Source organism: Dromaius novaehollandiae, chromosome 2 (genome assembly GCF_036370855.1).
Source record: "Dromaius novaehollandiae isolate bDroNov1 chromosome 2, bDroNov1.hap1, whole genome shotgun sequence".
Taxonomy (NCBI): domain Eukaryota; kingdom Metazoa; phylum Chordata; class Aves; order Casuariiformes; family Dromaiidae; genus Dromaius; species Dromaius novaehollandiae.
The window spans coordinates 9244180-9265089 of record NC_088099.1 but is presented as its reverse complement, the minus strand read 5'-3'; the positions used below and the strand labels follow the sequence as shown (position 1 = coordinate 9265089).

Genomic DNA, 20910 nt, shown 5'->3' with positions numbered 1-20910 from the left:
GAACAAAGTCAACTCGGAATGTGTTTTTATGGTTTTCTTGTAAATTTTCTTTTATTTTTTGAGAAAAAGTCAAGCGTACAGCTTCCAAAGCTGCCTTCTGCAGATCTTGGGTCATTTAGATAAGCCTGTGTTAGCCATACTCTGCCTTTGTACTTTCCCAATGATATTATAGAAAATAACTCTCAAACTAACCAAAACCTTAGGCAGGCACTGTGTAAGCAACAATTTTGTGAGGACAATGTGATTCATATTTCATTGTTACAGCAAAGATAACTGTATTTTACCTCAGGAATTAGCTTTTATTAACTTAACCTATTCATTTTTACCAGAGATGTTGAAAACAATCTGACATTTAATGTACTAACTTCTGACATAATGCTGGCTTCATCTGCCCTAAAAACTAATGCGACAAAACACTTTCATTACTATAAATACTATTCTGTTTCAGCTGTGAATTTATTTTCTTTTAATTCATTTTAATAGCCACCTCCTAACATCTTTTCCCAATAATGTCTTAGGGTTTTTCTCATATGCAACCCACTTGCATTCATCAGCACTGTTCATTAACAACACTGAAATTACATTTCAAACATTATGCAAGTGAAATCAGCAAATCCACAGGTTAAAAATTAAGTATTTACATGGAGGAATGTGGAGAATGCTAGGAGCAGCCAGCAAATTGTATCGCCTGTCTTCTCTATTAAGCGTGAAAAGACCAAAATCATGTATCTTTCAATTATATATGATATGCAAGACTTGCTTCAAATATCAGTATGGTACTTTTTGCAGTATGAAAGAAACTGAGCTTGCAGAATAATAAAGAAACTTTGAGTTCAGTTTCACATTATCAGTAGTTGTTTAGCCCATAGTATTACAAGCGTATGGCATCTGCTTGACAATACAAGAAACTGAAACCTAAGTCATTTTCTGCTTTACTGATCCAACTGCAAGAAAACTGTGAACTTCTACTCATCATAGAAAATACTTACAATTTTTTTGTTTTCTATTAATACTGTTGAATTGTTAGTTTCAACATTCCTCAGAATCACAGTGCCATTCTGGTTTCTATAAATGAATTCATTATCTGCAAGGAGGAAAAGAAAAGAACATTAAGGAAATCTGAAATTATCTGTTTCTGTAGAACCCAATTATGGACTTGAACCAAAATGGCTTTTGGGAATATTCCCATAAAGAACACAGAATTTTAACACAGCCATTGCTGTAATATTAAAGTGACTTCTATGATAGTCATTGAATAATATGGTTAATATTTGTCACATATTTATTCTGCCACTCTTTCCCAGAACTGAATGCATGAGTGTGCCTGGTTTTGAATGTACACACAAAGATCCCTGTCTACCCTGTAGGGTGGAAAAAGTAAGGTCAAAAAATGTTCCTTATGCATAAAGATTTCCAAGATTCTTAATCTCTGCTGGAGTTTATTAGGCCAGATGCCTAGAAAGTCTCTGAATGTTGAAGGCAGAGAGTCTCTGAATGTTAAAGGCAGATCATCTTTTAACACAACAGGTTTTTGAACCAAATATTGTACAAACCATCTAACTGCCATTTCTCCTGCACACTTATACCAGAAGCAGAAGCAGGCTAAGAAATTACTATTTTCACATGGAACAAGAAAAATCTCCTTGCTCATGTTGTGCACTTGGACTGTCCCAGCACCTAAGACTTCTGGACAAGGACCGGTAGGTGCTGCACAGGCAGAAGATAGTCTCCAGCTTTCGAAGCTCAAAACCTACTGGACAGAAACGCTGAGGTAGACATGTGAAACAGACATGAAATGAGGGTTGGGTGGAAGGTCGAAGACTCAGGATGATAGAACATTACAACAACGAAGGTCTGTAACCTTGACAAATTTCACAAACTCAGGTTCAAGGCTGATCAGTGCTTATACTGCCCATAAATAAAAGATAAAACTGAAGTCCCAAGCACATTGCCATTAAAAGATTCAGTAGCTCTTGTTGATGCAAGAGCAGGGTTACTGCTTTTTGCAACCTGGCTAAATTAAGGCCTAGAGTTAGTAGATCCTACCTTACTTCTGCCTCCAGTTTCAGCTAGGGAAACAATTCCTCATTTCCAACCTTCACCGCAGTGCTGTGACACCGCTGCAGGGTGAGTGCCATGGTGCATACCACAAGTGTTAGGGACAAGTGAATGATTAAACATAACCCATAGCTTGTTCTACGATGAGTCAAATGTGAGTCTAAATCCTGAAGAATTCATACAAATACAGACCTAACTCACTATACCAGGAACAGGCATACAATGCTCACTTTAGAGTAACCTGCTGAAGAAAGCACCAGCTCCAGAGACCCAGTACTGCCAAAACTTTGTTGTTCAGTCTTAGCAAATTCCTTCCTTATCTATGCTTTCGTTTGTTTTTTGTTTTATTTATTTCTAAACTGATAACAGTCATCCCCATCCCAATCACTAACCACATCTTTGTAAAATGCTTTCAAAGTGCAGAGGAAAAGCTCTCCACTCTATTTATTACTATTAATAAAAACAGTCATCTCCATACATGTCGCTGTTTTGCATGTAAGACTATAAAGAGATATTATTTTTTGAGAATAGGAAGAATCCAATTCTTTGAGGCCAAAGTGTTGCCGCACTATGGATGATATCCTCCAACCAACAAACTTTTAGAGACTTAAGATGTGTCCAAGTCACAGCAGCAGCCCTTCAGACTCCTGGACAAAGTTCTCAAAGTATCTCTGGTAAGTCTTTCCTCTCTCTCTGTTCTTTCTTTTAGTTATATCATAAATTTTATCAACACCTTCTGTTATGAATAAAAAATGCAGGGTCTGTATTACATTAAGACTTGCATTTGAGACCAGAATAATGAAGAGAGTTCCTGTTTGGATTTGACAGTATTAAAATTTGTTTATTAGTTCTTCTGAGATGTTGTCCAAGGCCCATGGAATTTTCATAAGTGTGCCTGATTATATTCAAGTTTTTAAGATATTGCTTCATATGATTTATGACTAAATAAACTAAGATTCTTCAGCTTGCAGAAGAACTGATTGAATATGACTAGGATAGAATCCCAAAAGTCATAAGCAACATCAAGAAGATAAATACTGAATTCTTATTTCCTGTCTCCTCCAACATAAATATTAGCAGGCATTAAATGACACCAGCAAGTAACATATTCAACACAAATAAAAGGGAATATTTCTTCCAGCAGAAGGTAAACAAACTGTGGAAGTCACAGTCCCAGAGTACAGTGGATGCCAGAACTGTATGTGTGTTAAAAAAGAATTAGAAAAATGGAAGAAAAGTTCAACAAAGATTATGGTTCTTGAAGGGAGACAATCTTCAGAAAGCCCTTGAACCTCAGATTGCTGGAGACTAGAAGCATAACCTGAATTATCATCATGAGAAACTTGCCTGCTTTTTAAAGTCTTCCCTAAGCAATTGCTTTTGTCAAGGCCAGATGCTGGAACAGATGATCTCTGGGGTCTGATCCAGCACAGACTTATTTATATTTTCAACTTCCAGCTTCTGCTCCAGATCCTGAAGAAATGCTTGTGTGCCAACAACCTACGAAGTGTTATAATAAAAGACATTAACACTCCCTACAGACCTTGTCCATTTATATTCTTAGACCATTAGGGCTGAAACATCATTTGTTATAAGAGGAAGTTGCATAGTACAACGTTTTATTTACAGGTATTCCACAAAATAGGAATAACCGAGCTGAGAGACAGAATATTACCTAATTATCAGCCATTTTGAAAAAGATTACCATTTAAATAACGATCCTATGTCAGCAACAGAGAATATTCTCCAATCACATACTAAGTTCTGAAGAGGAAAATCTCATTTTAAATATGGCCAGGAAAGCATTTGGAAACTTGTAAGCCTATCAGGATACTTCCTAATCACAGAAAAACAGCTGATGAAAGTTTATTTTCAGGTTGAAGTTCAGTACACAGGTAAAGTAGTTTCTTAATCCAATGATTAGGGGCATATTAATTTTTGGTAGCTCTTTCTTAAGCATTACATGAACTGATGGAAGTTACATTACTGGTCATAACAGTATTCCTACTCAACTTTTATTATTCCCTATGCTCTTGCTTGCAGTTATTGCAACAAAAACATAACACTTTGATAAGGTATATAATTCCAAGATGATTGCATAATAGTTGCTCCACAGTTGAAAGTAGGCAATGAAAGACTTTCCCATTATTTGCTGGAAAGTGGAACAAGTTTAAAATCAGGTGCTAATCTGTTGTATGTATGTCTGGTATGAATAAGAAAGAACAAAGGAAGCAGCGCTGATTTGTTAGGCCTGTAAATCTGACTATTATATTCAATACAAGCCATCAACACAGAGCCTGAATTAATGAACAGAAAATTGGTCTGCTTAAAAGAAGAACAAATTGATCTGCATTATATTCCAAGTAAAACACAGTGAGCTTTAGCTAGTCTGTAAGTCGTATTGTCTTAGTCTTCAAAAGAATCAATGAATAATATTCTTGGACTTCTGCTTTGAAATGTGTGATTTGTTCCAGTGAAAGGGCATTTGTTTAAATGGGACGTACCTCAATCAAAGACAAAAAGCATTGCAGCAATCTCCGTCTGTAATGAATTCTGTCCAGTGAGCTGATGAGAATTTGCAGCCTGATTTATAGCTGTCACCACAGCTGATAAAGGTCATCACTGCATCTCATTTTTTATACCTGCCTTTCTTTGGGGCGAGTGTTCAGTGTAAATGATGCTGAAAATTGTAACTTTCAGGCATAAAGCCATTTATTCCATTATATTATGGATTTCTTCAACAGCAGAGTTCACATAGCCAGCTCCTCCCTCTCTTGCAACTTCCAGGAAATGGGCTGGTTGGTGGAATACATTGCGTGTCTGTTTGTAGACACAGATACGTAGCCACACCTACAAAAGTGACTGACGCAAAAAGCAGTGATCACTAGAAATAACTGAACAGCCTTGGTGCTCTTCCAAGTCAGTGTGGAGGAATGGGAGTCTTGGCAAAAAGTTAAAAAAAAAAAAAAACAAAACTGATAAGCCGAATGGGCGAATGCAGAAAACCCAAGACAGATGATGTATGCGCAGTGTCACAGTTTCCTAGCTTTTCTGTACACATCTTTCTTAAATTCAGGCAGGAAACGCACACAGAAGACACAGATCTAGTTACAGGGAGTAGCTTGTAGTTGCTGAGCCCCAGCCAGCCTCACATTTGACAGAAGCAGCACACACAAGGGGTGTGCTTAGCCTGGCAGCTGTCTCCTGTCCTCTCGTTTAGGGTGAAACAAGATAAAATTGCTGGGATTTCTCTTAAGGGAATAATGCATTAGGCACTATGTCTGAATGTCCACAAATGGCTAGCAATTTTGGATGCTTCCATTTGCAGGCATTCAAACCTGACAAACCCTTCACAAGGTTTTATCATCAGAAAAAGCACAGGGGCCTCTGAAAACCTGGCCCCTTTGGTGCTGACATGATGCTGAACTTGAACTGACAGTCGTAGCTCAGGAAAGAGATCACAGATCATCGCCAGTAGTCCTCCCGAATCATCAGCTCAATCTGCCGCGGCAGCCAAAACAGCCAACAAAATGTTAGACACCATCAAGAGAGCAAAACAGCGTGCATCATTTGCCATGATATAAAACCTGGAGCACATCTTCAGAACTCTGCGTAGGTTTGGTTTCTACATCAGACAGAGATACATAAAGAGAAACTGAAATGATTAAAGGAAAGATGCAACCACCTTAGGGGGAGAAATGGAAAAGGTTGAGAGGTGATACCACTGAGGTATACAAAATCATGAGGGTAGTAGCTAAGTTGAATGCAGAACTGTTTTTCACCAAATCCCATAATACTAGGACTAGAACAGTGAGGACTTGAGAACTCACTGAAGATATTAAAAAAAAACAAACAAAAAAACTTTTTTAACACAATGGACAGGAAACAGCAAGAATTTGTTGGCACAGGGAGCAGATTTGGTGTGAAGGCAGAAACTATCAGCAAGTTCAAAAAGGGAATACACAAACTGTACGACACGTACAACAGGTACCCCAGCAGGTACTAAAGGGAGTAGGCATGGATATACCCTCTGTCATCCCTAACCCAGTGCTGCGCAGTGATGGACCACCAAAAGGGGCCAGGCTCAAGTCCAACATAGCGTCAGCTGTTGTCGTGGTTAGAGACTCCACTGGGCCAGAGGAGCACTTATCTGACCAAACAGAGTGGTTTTTTCATTGCCATGCTCCGGGGGATCTCAAACTGGGCACCAAACTAAATAGCTCATCACGGTGGACAAGAAAGTCTGGGACTATTTTCTCTCTTGAAGAAATGAGTTTGACTACTGGCAGATGTAAAAAAACCTAAGGTACTACATTCCAGCTACAGGAATGCAAGTTTGCATTAATGTCAAGACTCAAAAATTTATGGCTGTGATGCCTCTCTGATGATACAAAGTACAAATTATTAGATGTGAAAGACTGCTTTATAAGATAATTGGCAAGACTGGTATGCATTTGAGGAGAATTTTTGTTATTTGTCCTAGATTATGGAAAGTAGAAACCAGAACTATGTGATAAAAGATACGAGGGAATAAGAATTCAAATCCAGCTCTAAAACAAAATTTAATGAAATTGAAATTTTCTATCAGTTTAACAAGTAGGGAATGAAAAGCAGAAAAATAGTAGTTACAAAATTCACATCCAGCAAGTTAATAATATTTAGTGAAAAGCAAAAAGTAGTATCAGGATTGTTAGGACAGCTCTGGTCATTTAGAGCTATAGACTTAAAGGAAAAGGCAACATCTCAAGTCCTATAGTTTCAGCTCCACAGACATGAAAGATAATTGAATGAGTCTAAGTCTGATGAAAGTCGGCATCAGGGGAATTATTGTTCTCAATCCTTAAGATTAAGGGAGATTGGTGAATAAGGGAAATTCAAGTTCTGAACAATTTCAGATAAATGAGTTTCTGGATAAAAATGTGACCAGCAAGGCTAGCAAACAAATTACACCGTGTCAACAGAGCAGACTGCAGAATGCCCTACCGGAGCGAGCTGACATCATCCTCCCGCGGCGGAGGTCACATTGCAACAGGCTTGTACACGGCTGTGATTTAGCTGTTCGCTGCCATATCTAATGTCACAGGACCACCAAAAGAGGAGTAAGGACTATTCTGCTATTTCTCATCCCTGCTCTCCACCTGTAGGGAGATAGCTGCTAGGCCTCCCTTCTGTCGTTACCCGTGGCAGCTGGCAGGCAGTTAGCATCCGATGGACTTTACAATAAGCTTAGAAACTCTGAAAGGTCCCCTGAGCTTTACGCAAAGTGAAAATACTGTATCCTATTCAACTAGATGAAGGCAATTACCGGAGCTGGAAATGAGTCAAGACAACGATGTTATCATCCCATCTCTTCCAAAAAAGTTATCGTGGGAGCTTTAATGACCCAAAGCAGTCAGGACTTTAGGAGTTTATCTTACATCTAAAGGACAGCACTTCCATCAGCTCCGTACTGCTGACCACCACCATGCTGGGGGCACTCGCTCAGCAGTGGGGCAGGCAGGTGTTTCCATTTGCTGAAACACCGACGGCAATTCCTGAGCCAGCTGAGGGTTTCTTGGAGTCCTCCCAGGCAAGTATTGATCAGACATTACTGGTTATCATTTACAGCCTAACAAGATAACAGGAAGTGAGGTTACAACTGTAGGACAGATGGTATTTCAGGCAGAAAAGACTGGCAACAGCTACAATCATATTCATTTAGAAAAACACATGACTATGAGGCAGTGGAATTAAAATATAAAAATTTTTGCTTATTTGTCATCTGAACAAGTTTTCTGAGGGCCCAGGTGAGCTCCAGCCCAGTGGATAGTAGCCAGATGAGGGGAAAGGAGTGGGTCTGCTCCTTGCACGGGCTTGGACAACTCGCCAAAGCTAACCTCCAGCTCACACACACCAGAGCTGAGAAAGGTGTCTGGCTGGAGAAAGCAAATCCAGGATATCAGACAGTAAAGAAAAGTACTGGCTGTAGCGATTACTGATGTTTTCAGTACCGGGGAGCATGGGCCCTGTTGTAAGGAAGCCAGTTTATACCAAATTGCAGTATTTCCCTGTCAGAATAGCACCACAACTGCGCTCGGCACCCAGAAATGCTACACGTTGGCATGTACACTATGTACACATATGGAATTTAAATTATGGAGGACTTGGCATTTCCAGCAAAAAAGAGCTTTCTGAGTGACAAGGAAGAGCAAATGGGACAAGATGAGGCTGCTGTGCATGGGACCAGATAGTAAAACAACCCTTAATCCTGCAAGGGGTAGCACAACCGCGGCGCCACTGTCTTCAGAGACTGATTTTGAGACAGAGAGGCTTAGGTCTTGGGAAATAATGAAAGTAATGAGTAAACCACAGGAAAGGGTAAATTAAACAGAGAAAAGAAAAACTGACAAAAAAAAAATCAGAGACTAGCAAAACGTATCAGATAGGATGAAAAAGATTAACTATGATATGAGGGGGAACAAGGGAGAAGGACAAGCCCAGGCAGCCTTAGAGAAATACTATTTTTACTTTGCTTTTGTGAAAGGGGAAATTTAATTATTTAATCTTATCTATTAAGTCTGCAGGATTATTTTCTCACTTAGAACAGTATCTGCCCTATTGAAGCCAAGCAGGTTTGTATAATAGTGAGAGCAGCCCCCCTTGAATCGCGTTCCCTTGGGTGGGTGTGTTTTATTCCTCAGAACGGCACGGGCAATAGATGGTCAACAGATGCTAAGACCATGCGTGGTATTTAAGTGCTCTAAAACTTAACTGCAGAAAATATGATACAAAATAAAATCAGATTCAAGGCCATACAGATTCAATCCCCAATTCAGGTAGAAAAGAAGAAAGTTGCAATGATACTTTTAATATTATGATCTCTTGTTCTTTCAAGACTCACTGCAATGCATCTATTTGATATTTACATCATGTACCCACAAACAATTGAATCTGAAATTCAGTACCCAAAGCACAAGCCAAGCCTGTTTTGGTACTGAGCTGTTTCTCAGAGAGAAAACGCAGAAAAGGCTTCCCATTCCCTGTCCCCTGGTGTTGCAGTAAACTGACGTTGGAATATATAATTGAGAGAGAGGGAGGGAAAGAGGACAGGTGGTGGACGTGTTCAGAGGAAGGCAACGAAATCCTGGTCCCAGACCCACAGCTTCACCCTGCCCACGTGCCAGTGAGAGCTGGTCCTTAGGCTGGGTCTTACAGAGCCGGACATCAGTCACCCATCAACTCCCCTGCCACTGCTTTTCGCCTTAAATCCACCTCCCTCACCACCAATTCCTGTTATTTCTGCCTTGCTAATCTGCAGTGCAGAAATCAGCAACAGTCTTTTAGACTTCCTGATACTGATGCAAGGAAGCAACAGGGGACAGAGAGCAGCTTGCCTTTAACAACATCACTTTAATTCCAGAAGACAACTGAAATCCCATTTTTATCTTTCTGGCATTATGGGTCATTATCCTTCTACTGCTCCTAGCATTATTTTTTTACATGAGAGGCTGAAAGGAAAACTTTTTTTTTTAAATAGGTGATTTACCATAATGTACCTAAATGCTGTATAACATGTTGCATTAGTATATCAAGTACGTGCAACGTGCTTTACTATGCTAGAACTAGTTTTAATTGTTCATCACTTCAAAGCAGCTTGTACTTGGCTCACCCATACAGTGCTTTTACAGTCACGCACCAGCAAAATAAAACACAATCATAGCTCAGGAAAATTCCTCTATCAATGTGCATCTCTAGCTTGCAAATTAACTTGTCAAAAGCTCTAAGAAGGCTGAGTCCTGGAAAAACTTATAACTGTAAAAATCAGTAATACTATTCAGTTTCTCTTTTTTGTCTAATCCCAGATTTTTCAAGATCCAAACTCATAAAAGATTATTCGGTCTTGTTGAGAGAAGGCCTCAGCACCAAGCCTGAACTCCAGACTGTCCACATCTATGGAACTTTAGTTCCAAATTTGAACCCAGAAATAATTCTGCTGCTGCCTCTCATTTGCTAGACTGAACTCTGCTTCAAAGAGCCCTAATCGGAGAACTCTGTCGGCACAGACCATGGCGCAGTGGCATGGGCATGAAAAGCTGAAGTCCGTGTGGGAAACAGAGAACTCGTTTCTACTTCAAATAACTCCTCTTCCCTGCCTCTGTCTGCTTTTATAACACACATAGGGGGAGGGAAAAAAAAAAAAAAAAAGAAAAAAGGAAGAGACTGCAATTAGGAGAAAGATGAACAAGAAATCCTCAAGAGTAAATCCATTTCAACTCCATCCAGTGCAAATCATCCCAATTACAAAACTGCTACAAAATCGTAATAACAACAGGAAAAAATGTGCACCTTCTTGCTTGTTACCCTCATTTCGCCTCACTATAATACACACTGGCGGCATGGGGACTTTGCAGGGCACTCTGAGCTGACCTTGGCATATTCCAGGGTTGCAAAGCCTTCCACAAAAATGTTCGGCCACCTTCTCTCTCAGTCCAGATGTGCTCATGTCACGTGCCTCTTCACACCCTAGACATCACAGCAGCAGCAGCGAGGCTGAGCCCTTGGTTACCAGAGATCAGACAGCTGGAGATATCCAGATTACAGTCCTCACCTTGATTTCCTGCCAGAAACCTCTCGCATTCAGCATAGGCCGAAAGCAATTCATTCCCACATGACTGATTTCCAAGGAAATGATCCCTGCTGCATTTATGCAAGCCCCACGTATTTTTTGTAATCTGAACATATGTCTAAACAGCAAACTGAAGCAGCGCAGGTAATATGCAGCGTGCATCGGGTCATACGCTGCGAGCATTGGCTTACCTGGGCTAGCATCATCTGGCTAGCATGGGTATGAAACACGCAGCGGCACAGACTTTAGTGGGAGCTGCTGGTCGGTATAAAACCTCAAGGGCTTCTTCGGGACTAATCGCTAGCTGACGTTACAGCCCAAGCGGCCACTCCTTCGCGGCCACTGCCACCCTCACCAGCTCGACGAAGGCAGCTGGCACGCGCTGCGAGTGGCGCCAGGTTTGCAGCATCGCTGTGCCGTGGGGCCAGCTGAAGCCGAGCCTCGCCGTGATGTCTGTCTTCCCTTCCAAAAGCACCGGGTCTTATCTGCCTCATTTAGCCTGGCTTCACACAAGGGAGCGTACAACCCTAAGTGTTACACAAATGTAATAATCCGTTTGACACCCGAGAAGAAAAGGAACCTATGAATAAATTTTCATTAAAACGTGACCCCACGGCTTGCTTCCTTAATTCCTCTGTGCATTTTCTTGTCTCTTACTCTTCGCTGCCAACCAGATTACACTTGTTAGTGGCTGTGACAAAGAACACTTAAAGTAGTTATTTTCCTTTTTGTTACTATTATCATGGACAGAGTGCTGAAATTTCAGTACAGAATGAATGAGATCTTTGTACATTAACGAGCAGTTTAGACGGTGTCTACAGTGCTGGTTAAGGTTTTAATTACCTTTGTGTGCACATTTTGTGATCCCTTTTATACTAACTAATCACTTAAGGCGTGCCTATGGCACAGTCTCTGCCTGTGTTGAAGCCCAGTTATAAAAGAGGTTTGAAAGAGATGTAGTCATCACTCAACTCAAAGCCTTTGAAAATGCAAGGCAGATAAGACATCAAATCTAGCATCCCACACATTTTGGTTACCTGTCTGTGGTTTCTGATCTTGGACTAGTCACAAGAGGGCACTGCTCTACAGAGTCTATGGAAACGTGTTCAACACATGCAAAGAACCATTAATAAATAATTGAAGGTGATCACAGGTAGAGGACCTAGCAATGAAAGACACTTGAAAGGGTAACAGAGAGTCACTGTAACCAAGCGCAAGGGAATGGCTACAGAGAGGAACAGTCTGCAATTATGCATACAAGCTAATGGGTTTTAAATTAACAGCAAATGAGAGAATGAAAAAATTAGCATCAGCTAAGTATATATTTTTCCCTTAAAGTCTCAAATCTCTTCGCCTACGCTGACCAGGCCTGCTCCCACAGGAAATCCCATATCAAATCAGATTAATGATTAACTGAATTCCTTATTCCACTGCTAATGTTAGGCAGTGTAAGTCTAGAAGAGCAGCATCAGCTGCTGCAGACCCCTGCTAGCTCCACGGTCCGGGTGGGAAGCCCCCAGTGGGGGCTCTACCAAAAGAATGACTGGTCTGTTTTTGAATCCTGGTCAACACTTTGTCCAAAAGTATCTTCTCAATGGGTTCCTTCGGTTAATGACTTTCAGCAGATGGCTTTATAACTATAGAATGTCCTTTGGTCTTATTCAAGCAAAGGAGCATGACTGCTTTATATTTTTCATTATTTTCTATATCCTTACATCACCTCTTCATCACTCCAGCCATTTTTTTTTCTTCTTATGGTGCTTCTCCCTGCTTCTGTCATATTCTTTACCCTTCTCTGGACCTTTTCTATTCCCACTACAATCTACCTTTTTTGATGGAGCAACCAAAATTCACTGTAGTCAAGGTGATAGTGTCCCTCAAACTGGGCAAAAACATGCTATTTTCAATATTGTTTTCGCCTGAATATAGTCCAATATTGTTTCCCTTAAACCAAATTGATTGAAGCTGAACACTGATCATATGTTCTCCCTTTCCTGCTCTCTAAGGGGAGAAAAACAAATACAAAATATAGAATTCTAACAAATATTTTCCTGTTTTCCATGCGTAGATCTATACTCGTTTGATAATATAGCCATGTCAGCCATTCTGTGCCCATCAGGGAAAAAAAAAAACAGGAATATGACATTTATTGGAATATAATTCTACTCATAAAAATCTCCCTTTGTGAGGAATTAAAAAATAGAAAAAGAAATAATAAAGAAAGAATAAAGGTTAACGCTTTACTGGTTTTAAGGCCATAGCTTTTGCAGGCTACCGAGTTCGGTTTCAGCTAAATGCTTCCAGGTAAAAGGTAATAGAAAATTCCTACAAATGTTGCCCCTGAAATAAAACCTGGAAGAAGGAAAATACTGAATGTATGGAATAAATATACATAACACATTCTCTCATTGATATTAAAAAAAGGTTGGGGGAATGTAAGAACACTTTTTTTTATGTCACAGTTCACAACCCCACTCCCACTGAGAAGAAGAATAAGGAAAGAAAAGATACTTCCAAATTATTAATAAGCATCCTGGCTTATGAATAAGCCTTCCAAGAAATGCATCTTGTAGAATGAGTCAGTCCATCAATTGAAGCAAGAAGAATAAACACAGTGAAAATGTCTTTGCATTACCCAGCTTATACGCATTAACCCTCTTGCGATGCAGAGGAGACAACGGCTCAGCCGCGCTGGCCCCAGTTTCTGCTGATGCTGCCAACTGGGTGAGCAACCCATGCCAGATGCGGCAGCAACTTTTCCGTATGGGCTTTTGTTCACTAGGAAATAGGAAAAGTGAGTGCGGATTGGGGCATAAGTATTTATTAGGGTGATAATAGACTAGACTACTGGACATGAAGACTTTCTGCAAATTTAGCCCAGGCAGAATTGGTGGATGTTTTACATTTGTCAAAGTTTTGCAGACACTTGTCAATCCACAGGAAAGTACCACTGGAGTCAGATATTCCTACAGCAAATGCATGGCAACATCTGGACTGACTTACTCGGTACACATGACCATGTTGAACATAACCGCAACCATCCCAACATCTCTTGGAAATGCAGGATTTATCACGCCTGCAAGGTACTGTTTACTTTTACAATCACAATAAAGTCCAGTGCATGCCAAAAGAATCATTATATAAATGGTAGACCCACGGTTTTGCCTTTTTTATTCCAGATTTGCTTTTCTGTTGAAACCTTTTTTTCCCTTTCTTGGGTTTACAAAATTTCCCACTGCCTTTTTTTCTTCATTTGTTCACTTTTGCCATCTATGCCACTGTAATTTGCCTTTGCTGCAATGTTAATATGCCTTGCAGATGATTATCTCAATTTTGTGAATTATTACAAACCTTAAGGATTGAAAAATCAGGCTTAAGACTTCAGAAGAACCTGATATTGTTTAAATATCTTTTCTAATCAAAGAAAACATTGTATTTGTTTCATTTACATTCCAGATTCATTTAGTCTTTGGAGAGTCATCTGGATGTAATTTCAATAATGTCTTTGAGAACTAAAAATTTTGGGCTTTATTTCACTATGTTTTTTGAATTAAAGTGAGTATTCTTGTAAACCACCTGTCCCCAGAAACTGGTACTTGAGGTGTAGGAGGAGAATGAAAATTGGAGGTTATATCAAGCTGGTGGCATTGTGAAGACCAACTCCTTGCCTGGCCATACAGGCTCTGCTCCCATGTTCAGCAATCTTCTCTCCATCACTCAAATATTTTAGGCATTTTTTCTCCACTACCTTTTTCCTTGCATTTTATTTGCCTTCTTTCATTTCTTCATACTTGCTGTGTTACCTTGAGTTCTTTTCCTGAGAAGGTGAAGGCTAGAAGCGTTTTTTTAAGAGGTGCTATACTACTTGATTCAGGGATTATTTCGCATCATGCATGGCAACTTCTGTTTCGCAGTCACTTACAAGATCACCTTTTCTGCCAGAGACTCTTCCCCATTCCTGGCAATGGAAAGAGATACTAGCTAAGTAAGCAGTTTTAAAACTCAGAGCCATGAGCAGAGAGCTAGCGCTGGTTTCACAACAAGCTGTGAAAGCCATGCTGGGGCATTACATTGCATGCTTTTATGGCACTATGGCCACCCAGTGCGGTGTTATTTGGTACAGGGACATGCAGATTTTACTCCAATGCAGTGCAAAATCTACCTTCTCTTTTTGGTCAAACAAATTACATTTATGGATACACTTGCCTTAAAACGTTATGAAACCAATGCATTTTAAACACACTTAAGGAGTCAAACCCTGATGCTTCTATTTAATACTTGTGTGGTTCTGATCCCATCTTCTCAAATATGGTATGTTTGGTATAGAAATATAAAAAGATATAAAAAATGTCTCAAGAAAGGACAAGGATGGTCCAAGGTATGGATCAGCTTCCATTGTGAGGAACAATTGAATGTGGGAATATATTAGCGGTCTGTCAAAATCAGGAGTGTCAGGAGAAAGGTACTTGGGGGCTACTGTGTGTTCCAATACCAGAACTAAAAACCATCAAGCAAAGCAAATAGGAACAAACACCCAAGTAAACAGAAGGAAGTAATTCTTCACACAACAGGTACCAGGCCCGTGAAACTCCTTGACAAACTCCTTGACTGTAGATGCAAGAGATTTATGCAGACTTGAGGATACTGGACAAGTAACTCAGAAGATAAATATATTTTGGGCTACTAAATAGTCAAACCACTAGACAATCAGGAAAAATGAGTGTGGAGCTGGGGTAGCTGGAGGATGATCACACATCCTCATTATGCTCCCAGTCTTGCCTGTGCATGCACTTATCGCCACTCCTGGAAACAGAATACCGGTGTAGGAAAACCTTTGGTCTCCTCTGTTCTCAATTGATTTTTCACTAATGAGAGATTTGTATATCTACATTTCACAGTAGAAGTATGTTCTCTTGATCAGCAATAATCATTTCATTCTAAATTTCAGATAATGAGTTATGGAAGTCTGGTACCATTTCTTCAAAGGAAAAATAAAGTTCTGCTTCTAATATGTTCAGCAGCTGAATATGGTCAGGACATCCAAACTCTCAAGGGACTTTCTTTGTTAGATAAGTAAACCTTTGCCTACTAAATTTTCAATTACAAATATCTGATACAAAGTTTAATCACCAGATACACAATATTTCCATCTCTGAATTAAGAAATTACTGCGTCTCTGCATATATTTATTTAATATTCGTTAACAGAGGGCAAGTGGAAGAATACACACTGCTCTAATTATCCTTGGTAAGCACTCCATGTTGAACAAATGTCTAAGAGCAGCGGAGCAAGCTCATTGACAGTTACTGAGTTAGGAAAATGCACTTTGCACCAAGCCAAAGTCTTCCACAAGGAATCAGAAGGAGGATGGGCAGTATGGAAAAGTGAAGAATTGGCTGCCTAGGTAAGCAAAAGTAAGCCAATTACCAACACATTTCTTCCGAAAAAGAAGGCATCTAAAGATTGACAATAAGCTAGCCTAAAGGCATAATCTGTCCTGGAAATGCCCACCGGAGGTCCCAGCAGGATGTCGGTGTAACTGGGATCAGCTGCTTAGCAAGAAGACAGGCACCCTGCGGAGCTCTCCTTTCTCCATCATCGCTCCTCACCACAACTCCTTTACAGCTCTCCCCTTGCATCCGTTTCTCACCCAGTGCATCCTGTAATTATGCTCCTCATTTCTTCCCTCTGCTTTTTCCTAGATACTCGCTTTCCCAAATCTTTTCCACCCTTAGTTCAGTCTTCCTTGTTTTGCTCCCTCCTCTCTCCTTTAGTGCTATACAGCTCTGAAGAGGCAAAGGAAACAACTTTATTTAAGTACAAATTCAACCACCTGGGCTGCAGTGACAACCATCCTTTCAAAGACATATTGAAGACAATTTCTGCAACACCAGTTCCACTTTTGGCACCCGCTCACTTGACGGCTGGGGGCAGTTGGCAGCCCAAGTTACTGACTTTGCAAGGTAAATGGGGTAAGCGCATCTATCAGTTGCACATTGTGCATGCAATTGTTCATCTGGGTTTTTAACTAACACACAGATAGAAAGCCTAAACCTTCTCCCAGTTACTTCCCCATAAAACCAGTGCAATTACATTGGCTATGAGAACAGCTGGTTTTGATTTCAAACCAGTATGAAGGAGAAGAAAAACTGGATCCTTTTTTAACTGGATTCAAACTGTTAAGCACAGAGGCAGAACTGGTGTGTGTGTTTCTTTTCTTTAACAGCAGAAAGACTGCTGATGTGAGCTGCATCTTCAAAAGTCACCCGCAGATGCAGTAGCTTCCCATGGCAGAGTGCCGTTTCTTTCCCATTTCCATTCCTGCTGCTCTCCTATTTTTTAATAAAAAGGCTCCCCTCTGTGAATTGGGTGCAATTGCAATAATTCCGTCTGCCTGGCACGATAAAGGGGACCCGCACTGAATTCAGCAGCTCTGCATTAGCCGCTAGCCCCAGCGCTCCATAATCACGAACGTCGCCCGGACCCGCTCGGCGTTGCCAGACCACGTCACATAGAGCATGGAGACACTGCTGTGCGCCCGGGCGCAGCATAAAGGATGAGGATGGGGAGGAACAAAGGGGACAGCTTCTACTTAATTTTCGTGGATTTTTACCTCGAATCTGCAAACAAGTTTAACACACAAAAGAGCCCAGCGCTCCTGGCTTCCACACCTGTTACCACTTCAAATTATTCCCAAATAGCTGTTCCTCGCTAGCAGACACTTTCACGGCAGGAGGCACTGCCTCATTTTTGAGTTACTTTGAGAGAAAAGCACTAACTTTAGAGGAGCTGGGCTTGAAAGTGAAATGGGGAATCTGTTTTTGCTAAGGGCTATAAAAAGTATAGGAAACCTGCTTGCTGTTCCAACATGTAAAAGTGCTACCACCAAGTTGCCTGTGGGGAGGAAGTATATTCTTTCTGCTCTCTTAAAAATCATTGGGAATGGAGTTAGGTAGTTGCCAGGACTGGGTGTTGGCAGTGCCAGGACTAGAAGCAAAAGTGACTTTACAGGCCATACCCTTCCTCTTCCAGTCCTCTTTGATTCTCTAACTGTTCCCTACAAAATCCCCCGAGCAACTGAATATATTTTCCAGCCCTTAGTCTTGGGTGATTAAGCCATTTTTCACATCACTTTCCTGATTTGCAGTCTCATTGTCACCCTTCTTCACAGCTCCAGCCCTGCCTACGTCTCCCCTGCACCTCCTCTCACACCTCAGCTTTGTGGGTGCAGGGCGCTTTTGTGCTCCTTGGGCTTCTCCCACCAGCGGCTGCACAGCCTGTTCTCACACCGCTCAGCAGTGCTCCTCCAAAGCCCTCCTCATCACTCCCTTCCATGTCACTCCTTCACGCCCCCTTTCCTGCCCTCGGGTCGGACTCTTCGCTCAGCCTGGGGCAATGCAGTGACATAGCAGCAGTGCAGAGGTATTGCATTGAGTGTCAGAGGCCACTTTTTTTTTTTTTTTTTTTTTAAAGTGGCTGTTTAGAGACATGTTTTGGTACCTCAGTAGGCCATTTGACTCAGACCTGCTGCGACTCAACAGCAGTCAGTGACACCAGGAGGAATGGTTAACGTTCAGAAGGCTTTGGAGAAAGTAGGCTACCAATGGGGCATCCTAAATATAGGGTTAGGTACATATGAAAATCTTGACCTTCTCAAGTGTAAAAGGCTATCTGTCTTTACTATTGCAGTCCAGGCTCTGTCAGAGCTCTGTCATTACTCCTTTCTTACTGTCTTCTCTCGCTGTATTCTAATTTAAATATATTTAAATACTCTAATGTAAGTACTGCAGCACCAAGAATGGGTTTTCAAAAGTATATATTTCCTTACCTACAGAAATGAATGTTACAATAACAGAAATAAAAATGACAATAAATGTGCTTGTCATGGAACCTACCTAAACCTAGAAGGAGCAGAAGTGAGCCCATGGCACTGCTTCTCCTCCAGAGACTGGGTGGTGGCACTCACAAAGCCGCTGTGAATGGGCTTGTTCGCTGTAACACCCTGCAGGGACTGGTCTGCCAAAAGTCTCTGGGCTCCCCCACTTCTCTAACCTGGAGTAGGTCCAGACACACCAAACAATTCTTAAAAAAAATAATGTTTGACCATTATGGGGTTACTTTTTCAGGTTTTCTAGGGTGTGATATTTTTCACAAACATGACTTTTCCCAGCTGCAAGTAGATTCCTCCCTCCCAAGTCAGAAGATGCTGTAATGTCAAAGGGCAGTTTTCTCAGCCTACTAGCAGTGCGTGTACCAAAGCAGCATCCCAGCACCGCAGAGCACTGCCAACGCACTGGGGCACATTTAGAGCCAAGGTACAGAGCACCTCCCCAGCTTGCTCCTCCAGGCTATATTAATTTTTAGAGAGCCAAACTGATTTCTCATCTCATTCTCTCTAGCAGTAACAAACAAAATAGCTACATGGCCGAAATGGTCTCCTCCATGGCTTAGTATAGTATGTTAAAAGGCCATTAATTGCAGGACTTTCTGTCTTTAGTGTGTAGGTTGCTGTCACTGTCTGAACCTAGGCAAAAGCCCAGTAGCCGAAAGGCAGGGAATGAGGTGATTTCCCTTCAGTGCTCTCAGAATAGGCAATCTGCAGAAATCCCTGAAGAAGACAATCCAGGATGAGGTCTAAAATCTAAATTATGGTTCTAATGGTTCAACAGGTTCCTCCCTTCTTTCCCATTGCAACAGTCTAGACAAAGTACAAGCCCTTTATTCATTCTGTTTTGGCAATACAGGACATCAGCAAAGCATTTAGATTGAGAATAGCAGTTAACCATCTTTAAAGCACGTGGACACTTTCACTGCCACCAGCACTGCCTGGAAGTTTGCTATGTGCTTACTTAAATAACATCTGTGTGTTCGCTAATCACAACCGATAGTTTCCAAATGCCACCGTAGCCACTTCTGCACATGGACGTATGTGCCCAGCACTGCCATGTGCTCCCACACTGTGCTAGACCAGAGCCCTCCTCCAGCCCTCCCTGCTTCTTTCCTCTAATCAGCGCAGTGTTTTCCTTTACTGCTCTGCCTTTACCTCAGCACGCTGCCCATACTGCTCCTCTGGGTTGTGGGGATCTGTGGTGTTCTTTGCAATTAAGGGCTAGAAGTTCATTGAAACCTTTAATGCCATGAACAGATGTGCTGTTCGCCAGCTAACTAGTTGTTTACATCAGAAAATATCTCAAGGACATTTGTAAAGCCAAAGCACCAGCTAGGATATGAGGTTTGGCACACCAGAATTGGGAGTGGGACAAGATTTCTTTGAACCATTAAGCCCCTTAAACCCTTTCTTTTAAACGATTTTCAACATAAATTTAAAATACATTGAAAATAATTAACTGGGATTTCAGTTTAGCAAGCTGGGAAACAAAGCAAATATTCAAATAGAGTAACCTAATTTCATTTATGCTTTCACTAGATTTATACTAAGATAAACACCTGTGAGTGGTTCCTAGTTTACACCCATTTAACATAAGTCGAGAACTGGGATGAGTGTGTGGCCCTGGTCTTGCAGCACCTGCTCTCAAGGGTACCTGCACTGACGTATACCTCTTTCCTAATGCAGTTCAAAAACATACATGAGATTGGAAACTGCACTGCATAGGGAGTAGGAATTTGTTCTTCTGGTGACAAACTCAGGACAATGATTTTTTCTTTTACTCCAGCAGCCCAACAATGTCAAGGGAAAGACACACACTGCTTTACAATTTAGCTGGTCACTACTCCACAGTCAATTTTTCGGCCCTTGGATCAGCAGTCTGGAGATACCTGCACTCCAGCTGACCATGTTTTATTTCTCTAACAATGTAATTTTAGTCTTCAAGGCTGTAAAAGTAGCACCTTAACAGAAACCTTTTTTAAAAAATGAAAACTATTAGCACTTATGAAATTCGTGATATCTATGTAAAGCAAACTATAAATAATTCATTTACTCCACATGCATCCACATCATTTGAAATGCATCAGTGCTTTTATCAATACAGTGCGATGAATTAACATTGCCCAGAATAGGCTTGGGGGCATTTGGGCTATCCAAGTTTGTTGATCTGAGCAGTATTATTAAAGGTAAACTGAAATAAATTACCTCAGTTACTACAAGACAATTTTTTCAGCATGGTAAATAAAATGTATTAGTTCTAGGTCATTAAATTCAATATTAGACTTAAAAAGCTTCTATAATGCTATTAGTAAAACATACAGTGAAACATATGTGGTTCAGTATTACAGACAAAAGGACC

The 20910-nt window shown here is 40.9% G+C and overlaps 1 protein-coding gene across 4 annotated transcripts in view; it reads right to left on the bottom strand.

Moving 5' to 3' along the window:
- Positions 1 to 20910, bottom strand: part of DPP6 (dipeptidyl peptidase like 6) — a 582220-nt gene that overhangs the window by 153556 nt on the left and 407754 nt on the right. For all 4 annotated transcript variants that reach the window (XM_064505741.1, XM_064505742.1, XM_026097080.2 and 1 more), the window contains exon 4: positions 990 to 1084. In XM_064505741.1, coding sequence (XP_064361811.1) covers positions 990 to 1084 — 95 coding nt within the window. The remainder of the gene's footprint in view (positions 1 to 989; positions 1085 to 20910) is intronic.